The 8,692-nt window shown below is 46.0% G+C and overlaps 1 protein-coding gene across 1 annotated transcript in view; it reads right to left on the reverse strand.

Annotated features, from left to right (window-relative positions):
• LOC147452051 (Ribosomal protein S8e family protein) overlaps window positions 1-8,223 on the reverse strand; it is a 43,652-nt gene extending 35,429 nt beyond the window's left edge. Inside the window, exons 1-2 of the mRNA XM_086517873.1 lie at window positions 8,066-8,223; window positions 7,868-7,987 (exon numbers count right to left, since the gene is read on the reverse strand). Coding sequence (XP_086373999.1) covers window positions 7,868-7,987; window positions 8,066-8,068 — 123 coding nt within the window. The 5' untranslated portion in view covers window positions 8,069-8,223. The remainder of the gene's footprint in view (window positions 1-7,867; window positions 7,988-8,065) is intronic.
• Window positions 8,224-8,692: the final 469 nt, after the last annotated feature.

Below are 8,692 nucleotides of genomic sequence, written 5' to 3' on the forward strand. Positions count from 1 at the left end.
CTTTCGTGCTCAGGAAGGATGGAACCTTCGCAGCAGTTTCAACAATCTCTCATGGCGTCTTTCCCGTCGAAGAGTGTATCGTGTTATTGTAGGCAAATTCCACCAAAGGTAAGTTCTTTTCCCATTGAGTCTTCTGATGCGAGATACAAGACTTCAATAAATCTAAAATCACTGAATTGGCAATCTCAAATTGCCCGTCAGTCTGCAAGTGGAACGATGACGAGAACTGCAACCGCGTGCCAATGTTCTCCCAAATTGCCTTCCAAAACAAACTCATAAATCTGGGGTCTCTGTCGGAGACAATCGTCTCAGGCGTGCCATGTAATCGGAAAATCATCGTGATCATTCTGTATTCTCGGGAGATTAAAAAAAAATGAAATCCATTTCAATACTTTCCTAGGGGTGGGTGGGTATGGGTAAAGGCTGTAACAATCCCTGTGCCTTATGCTTGTCAAACTTGACCTTCTGGCATACTGAGCAACTGTGCACAAACTCTTCCACATCCTTTTTGAGTCTCGGCCCAAAGAAGTATCTCTCTACCCCTTTCATGGTGGTAGCAATGCCGCGGTGACCCGTTAAAGGTGGACAGTGGCAATCAGTCATAACCTTTTCCCTCAACGGCTGTGTAACGCACAACATAGTCTTTTTCATCAAGTAGCCTTCCCGAATGGAGTATCCAGCTACTGTCTCCCCATCCCGTATCCGTGTGAAAATATCTGCAAAACCTGTATCTGTGGCACATTGATCGACCATATCCTCGAAGCTCCTATGATGTATCGCAGAAATAGCCAGAACCAACCGTTTCCGAGACAAAGCATCGCCACCACATTCTTCTGTCCCTGCACATGGACAATCTCGAAGTGGAACTGTGACAAGATGTTCATCCACCGCATCTGGTTTTCCGAAAGCTGCTTTTATGACAAGAAGTAGCGCCAACTGAGTAAGAGCATGGATACTCTGATGGTCTGTAAAGACACTAAAATCCGCTCCGAGTAGGTAATGCCGCCACTGAGTAAGAGCATGGATAACCGCCAAAAGCTCTTTCCCATAGATCTGTGCTGTCATCTCCGGCCTAGAGAACAAACGGCTCTCGTAAGCTATGACATGGCCTTCTTGCATCAAGACCGCACCCAGACTACGACCACAAGCATCACAATATACTTCAAATGACTTCTGCAAGTCCGGCAAAGTCAAAATAGGTCTCGTAGTCAATTTCTCTTTCAATGTCCGAAAGGCAGTCACCTCTGTGGGTCCCCACGAAAAAGGTACTCCTTTCTGTGTAAAGGTAGGCAAAGGGGAAGCAACCTCTGCAAACTTTCGTATGAACCGCCTGTAGTACGAACACAGTCCCAAGAAGCTTCTAACTTCATGGACATTCCTCAAATCGGGCCAATCACGGATAGTCTCTATCTTGGCCGGGTCCATTTGCACTCCTGCTGCTGACACAATGTGTCCCAAAAAGTGTATCTCTGGTAGGAAAAATTCACTTTTCTTTGCATTAATCACTAACGTGTGATCTCGTAATGCCTGAAAGACTTGAAGCAGATGATTTCTGTGTTCTGCCTCATTCTTGGAGAAAACAATGATGTCGTCAAAGAAAGTGCCAACAAATAGCCTGTACTCTTGAAAAATCCAGTCCATCATCCGGTTAAATGTCGCAGGAGCATTGGTTAAGCCAAAAGGCATCACCAAAAACTCAAATAACCCAAAAGTCGTCCGAAAAGCTGTCTTGTAGACGTCTCTCGGTGCTATTCTGATCTGATGATATCCACTCTTCAAGTCAATCCAGCTAAAGCACGAGGATCCCTGTAACCTGTCGAGTATATCATCGATTCTAGGAATCGGAAATCTGTTCTTGATGGTGATTTCGTTGAGAGTGCTATAATCGATGCACATTCTCCAAGATCCGTCTTTCTTCAAAACCAACAACACTGGAGAGCAACACGGTGAAGTACTAGGCTGGACAAGACCCTTTTCCAAGAGGTCTTTCACTTGGTTCATAATCTCTTCATTCTGTACTCGGCTCACACGATAAGGTGGCCGATTTCGGTGGCGTGCTTCCAGATATCAGATCAATGGTATGATCTTCAGGCCCTCTCAAAAGCAATCGGCATGAGCGTGGAGAAAAAAATCTTGGCGTTCTTTTCTTCAGGTCAAAACATATTCAACTTTTATCCAACGTTCAGTTCTCCCAAAAGAATGAGTAAGAAAACTGAAGTTCTTCAAGTACAATCTCTAAGCCCTTCATTTATCAAAGTCGCTTTCTCGGCCCGGTAGTCAACCACGGCGTAGTTCTTGTGGTACCAAGGGATCCTGAGTAGAACGTCACTCGCGTGCCCTGAACACCCCTGTCATTGCAAACAAAGTTTGCCAATGCTCGGTGTAATGGCAACATCCCATCCGGGTGCCAGTCGAACTACCTCCGCCTGTGGCGTCAGTCTGTTGGGCGTAGTTCCAAATCGAGCCGCCAATTCCAAGTGAAAAGAAGTTGGCCTTGGCTCCTTCAAAAGAGCTTCCTGATCCTTCGCTTTGCCCCGAAAGCGGCAAAGTTTGTACTTTCATTCATTAGATTCGGTGCAGGTCCCACGCCATGTGGTACCAGTTCTGCTTTTCTATCTGCCTTTTCTGCCACATTCCTCAGCTGCTCTCGAACTCTCAGACCTGTCGTCGTCTTTATCAATCTGTTCTTTCTGTGCCTTATCAGGGCACTTTGCGGAAATATGTCCATGTTCCCCGCATCCAAAGCACTTCCCCTCTTTGATGAAGCGAGCTCTCTCCTCAGGAGTAAGCTTGGGTCGTGCATCCTTTTTTTTTTCTCCGGATTGCTCTTTTTCATTCTACTTTCATTCCCAAAAGTCTGTTCGGCTCGTTGTGTCATGGCCTCATCTGTGGGGTAGGTCAGACTGCAAGAGTGAATGGCAAAGCCCCGCTTCGCATGACTCATCAACTCCTGAATAGAAGCTGACTTCTGTTCCAAGCAGTGATTTCGGATCTCTGTAGGTAGACCCAAGGTAAACCGCTCAATCTGTTCTCTGAACGAGATCTTCTTGAATGAAGAGGCGGGTAGAAAAGAGCTCCAGAATCTTTCACAATAAGAATTCACTATATCGCTCTTGGTCATCCGGAGATGGTTCCAAGCAGCTCGTATATCTCGCTCAAACTCTTGAGTCAACCAAGAAGAAATAAAAAGCCTCTTGAATTTCAGCCATGTAACTGGCACAGTCTTGCTTAATAGAAGCGTGGACCACCAAGTACGAGCATTCCCCTTAAAGTAAGAGGCAGCTCTCCGAATCTTGGAGTGCTCTGAATAGCGTTCTCCCGCGAAAGCGATGTCAAACTGCTGTATAAAAGACAAAGCCTTCGAAGCATCTGAGTATCCTCAAGAGTATCAAACTTGATCGAGTGGCCACCTTCCTTAAACTCTCGGACTTTCTTGCTTTTATCTTCGAGAAAGTCATACTGGTTGGCTTTGTAAAAAAAAATTCTTCTTGTTCGCATAAAACTTTCCGTCATCGAAATCTGAGCTGTCTGTAGACGAGTCCTCAGTAGAACTGTCAGTCTCTGGGCGAGATTTAGCCTTCTTTGCCTTTCTCTTGCCCTTTCCAAAGCGTTGCTTCTTGCTTCGCTTTTTACCTTTTCTGTCTTCTTCGCTCGAATCCGAGGAGCTAGAAGAACTGTCAGAAGAAGAAGAAGAAGAACTGGGTAGGTCTTCAAACTTGACGCGCTTCTTCAATTTCTTTGCCTTGTCAAATGTCGATCGACGACCCAAATATCCCGGGAAGTCAGTGCCTTTCTTCTGCTTTTTGCCGTGCTTTTTGCCTTTCTTTTGCACGTCGAAAAGTTGAGCAATCCGTGCATCAACCACGTTCTCCAGTTCCTTCTCCGTATATTTCTTGGAGGCAGAAGGTTTCTTGAGAGCGGGTTTCGGGAGTGGTGTTGTGGTTCTCTGCCACTTCATCTGTACCTCTTTCAAAGAGGTCTGGTTCATATATTTTGCCATCTTCGGGTCCTTGGCAAAATTGAGCATCATCTTTGTTGCATCACCAATCAATTGACGACGCTCCATCTCTCTTTGCTCCGCCTGAGTAGGCCGAGGCGGGCCATACTCTCTGTCTGAATCTTCGTTGTGATCCCAGCCCGCATCTCCAGATGCAGAGGGAGTCGACTGATCATTGCCTGAAGCCATAGGTGCCGCGGAAAAAAATTCGGGGATCGGATTTCCCGTAGAAGAGAAATCGGCCATGCTCTGATACCACTGTAACAGACTTGGACACTCCAAGTCAAGAATCAACCGCGACAGCACCAAATAACCACTTCAAAACAATTCACAGATCACAATAGATTTGCACTGGCCCGGCGGAGTTCCGTGCCTAGAGATATTGGCCCCAAAGACTGGCGCCCCTTTCGGTATTTCTTTTTATATTAATCAATCATCAAAGTACAAGAGAGCGGTTAGGGTTTCACTCTCAGACTCTGCGTCCAGATGCTCTGAGAAGTGAGGCCCTCACCACTAATTTAAAGGTTACAAGGGATGCCCAAAAGCAGAGCCCCAAAAGCTTTTAAAATCAAAAGCATCAGTTCTCTCTCTCTCTTAAGAGAGTCTTTTCTCTTTTTTTTTTTTTTTTAAAAAGCAAAAGCAAAATTCGCGTCGCTCATCATTTTCCCAAAAAAAAATATTTTATTTTTTTTTTTATAATAATCCGCCTCCGCGATTTCCGGAATTTAGGGTTTTTGGCAAAAATTAGGGTTTGCAGGAATTTTAGGGTTTCTGGCAGAAATTAGGGTTTCTGTTGTCCGCCACGTCATCACTTTGTGACAGGGGATGTCACATGACACATCCCAACCCTATGTGTCCGTGGACAAGCTACACCACAACAGGGTTCAGTCAGTTCAGTCAAGTCTAGATTAGCAGTGATCTGGCACTTTTGTGAGTCTATTCGTAGACCGTGCATGTCCAGTCACTTAGGATAGATGCATATCCTCCGGTTGCACACAACATGATCATCGGAATTCCCATCAGAATCCATTAGCATCAGTTAGGGGAATTTTCCAGTGCATTTAGCCTATTTTCCTATTTATTGGTATTTTCACTTATTATTTTTAAGTGACTTTCCAACAAAAGTAGGTAGGGCAATTTTGCTAAGTTAATATATAAGCAAACCCAAGTTAGCACTTTCTGGCAGAAGAGGCAACAGGAGCTTCCCGCTCAACAGGCAACTTCTCAGCAGTAACCCCGCCCCCCCCCCCCCGCGGCACCCCCCAGCGTTTTTGGACCTCCTCCTTCGCGGGGATTCCCATCAGATCCCATCGCCACCTTCACCCCATCCCTGGCGTCTCCCCCACAGCATTCAGCATCGCCCTTACATTGATTTGCCTGGCGTTAGCCCTACAGGACCATTCAGCCCAGCGTTTTTCTTGCCAAAAACGCCAGCCTAGATCTCAACCATTTCCAGCGTTTCCAACCTCTCACTAACGCAAGGAACTGTAGCAGATTCAGCATTTGTTTCAGCCTCAAAAACGCCAGCAGATCTCTGTTTTTGATAGCGTTTTTGCAGCAGGATTTCAGCCTTGAAGAAAAGCAGTTTTTAGCCTATGAATCGATAGCAGAACCACCCCATTCATTTGCAGATGATCCCCCAAGTTTAGCCCAAGAAAACGCAGCCAAAACAGTCATTTTCAGCCACCGAAACAGTCCCCAAATTCAACGATTAGAAGCCCACAGATTTCAGCCATCGAGTCGTCGTCGTCATCACCGTCGTCGTCGTCAGCATAGTCCAACTTGCATCTGTCCATTGCATACGTATTGTACACCTTTGTGCAATCAAAGTAGACCACTCTCGCCGACGAGAGTGGGGCCTTCGGAGGAGGGTTTTACAACCTCTCGGTGTCGTATCTCTTCTCTCTCCTTCTCTCAGTCTCATTCACTTGCACGCACAATATCCACTCACTTTGTTCGTGATCATAGCACTCTCCATAGGACGGAAAGCTCTCTCTTTCCCTAAGAACTAAAAGGAACCTTGAGCAATAAAGATCACTAATCTTGAGAAAATACAACATTCATTCCGCTGCACCTAACAAAACGGATGGCCAAGAGGGAAGCCTTCAAGTCACAGAGACATTTCAATCATTGTAGTGAGAAGAGTCATTACCAAAAACACCTGATCTAACTCAAACCCGAGTCTTTGGCTGGGTACACTTACCAAAGGGGTCAGTTAGAGATGCATGGGCCAAGTACAGCAAAGATGGATGCTCGAGGGGGAAACCTTGAAGTCACAAAGACATTCCAATCATTGTAGTGAGAAGATTCATCACCAAAGAAACCTCTTATGGCAACCCAAGTCTTCAGCAATGACTATGCACACAACGATATCGCAAGATCAAATTGCTATGGCTTTGAAGGGGAAGTATATACTGTGTGATTTACGCAATTGGATCATTACTGACGCTACTACTCAGCTCATGACCACTCGTGATTTGATGCATGATTTAAGGCCCACTGACTGTGGAAATACATTTAAAGACAAGAAATTGGCTCCCATAAACAGTGAGGGAACATTGGAACTTATTCCAAACGGCACAGGGGAAAGCGTTGTATGTTCCTCGAGTACAATCGTGTCAATCCATGAGGTTCGCAAACTTGGTCTAGCCTTCTTTGACGAGCATACAATGTAAAGTCTCTACCAAGGAAGTCAAAGAGAGCATGGTGTAGCCACCCCATCACTCCTCGGCTCTTCTCCCTCCTCTTCTGCAGTCCCCAAGCCATCTCTTGGAACAATATCCCCATTGTTGCAAACTCGGACCAGTCAAAGTGGTCTAGATCTTGTCTAGATCCATTCTCATGTGGAGTATCCATCTCAGCCACGATATTGGATCATTATATCCTCTCTGTTTCCTCTACCAAGGTGACCACTCTCAAGGCTAGGGACCAGATTCGCAAAGTTGTTCATATGCCCTTAATGTACCAGCTCCTCACCGTTTATAGAAGATTGATCGCGCTGCTCCCAAAAGGTATACCAGCTGCCATTGCAAAGGAGAGGCTTTACCACACCTATTGCCACTCTTGTCGTTCCCATCAATCTTATGCTGCCAGTTTAGACAAGACTTTACATCTTCTTCCTTCTGTCTGTTTTATTGATGACTGATTCCAAAAAAAACTGGCACCAGAGGGGTGAGATAAACTATTCGAGAACAAGTGTGCCAACTGAACAGTATTGAATGCCACACTTCCACCAAAAAGAAATGTAGAACTCATTCCGGTACCCACATTTCTACCAATGGGACAGTTACACCTCTGTTGCCCTACATCAATCATCATATCCCTCTTCTTAACCCCCCAACTTATCATGTTTGTGTATTATAACAGAATTGTCTCCTTCACTGTGGTCAAAAGATTCATAAACACAACATGCACACCCCCTTAAACCAGAGAACAAGCATCTCAGTGTCAATTTTTATGTACAAGCTCTCACCATTTCTTTGGAGTAATTCTCCCAAAGTCAAGCTAATCAAGTCACACACCAACTGCCCAAATTGAAGACTAAGGAGAACAAACTTGGACCCTGATCAGGCACCTTAATAGCTTCTTAGGGAATTCAAGCCATACAGCACACTGATTCAGTTCCTTGACATTAGAGGGCTGACATGCTGAATCAAAATCACCAATCATCATGAAGAGATTCCTCAAAGTTCGATTTGTCAGGAAAGAATCTTCGCGAAAACAATTGCTTCTTCAGCAGTGCAGATTTCCCTTCAGTTAGTGCTGACTTACATAGACTTAGCTGTAACTTGACTTGTGTGAAATCGTCAGACTAACTAGCCATTACAACCTTCTCACAATTCCATGATTAAAAAAAACAGAGTAGTGTACCTTCTGCGCAAAAGCAGATCGCTTGTGCACTCCCCTGGCATCTCTCTTGCGCTTTCGTTCGAAATAGTCAGGGCGATAGCCATGACGCTTACGGTGCAGTTCTATATGATCTCCCTGAGGCTGCAAATCACAGAGGCAAACAATTTACGAAAGACTGCAGAGGATGCAGAGGGAGAGGCAACACGACTGGGACAATACCATGGCGACGAGCTGCTAGCCTAAAGCGCTGCCTGTCAGTGTCCGCAGTAGATCGAAAGAATGTCGGCAGACGTTTCCTACCTATTTCATTTTGAGTGGGTTTGCCTCAGCTTGAAGTACCACATCTGGCTCACAGGGGATCGAGCGCCCAAATTTGGTTTTGGGGGGGGGGGGGGGGGGGGGGGGGGGGCGGGGAGGCGGCTTTAATCTCGACCGTCGGATCATGCAGTGAATTGGGGGTGAACTAGGGATAACTAGGGGTGGGTGAACTAAGGGTGAACTAGGGGCGGGTGAACTAGGGTGTGATCATGTGCCATGCCAACATGGGCAACAACGCGTGCTAACGTGGTGGTAAGACATTCGTGTGGCAACCAACACGTCCCGGGTTCGACCCACACCTCGTGAGGCGGGTGAACTAGGAGTGAACTCGGGGCGCCATTTTTGCCCCGAGTTCACCCTCAGTTCACCCCCTAGTTCACCGAGTCGACGGATGGCCGAGATTGCATCGCGATTTTCGTTTCTCTTTCCCACCATAGATCGCTCCTGGCTGGAGTCGTGCCATATAGTGATGAGGCTCCACGGGGCTAGCCAAAATTATTATTATTATTATTATTATTATTTACTTCG

Source organism: Adiantum capillus-veneris, chromosome 8, assembly GCF_014529385.1.
Source record: "Adiantum capillus-veneris isolate H3 chromosome 8, ASM1452938v2, whole genome shotgun sequence".
Taxonomy (NCBI): domain Eukaryota; kingdom Viridiplantae; phylum Streptophyta; class Polypodiopsida; order Polypodiales; family Pteridaceae; genus Adiantum; species Adiantum capillus-veneris.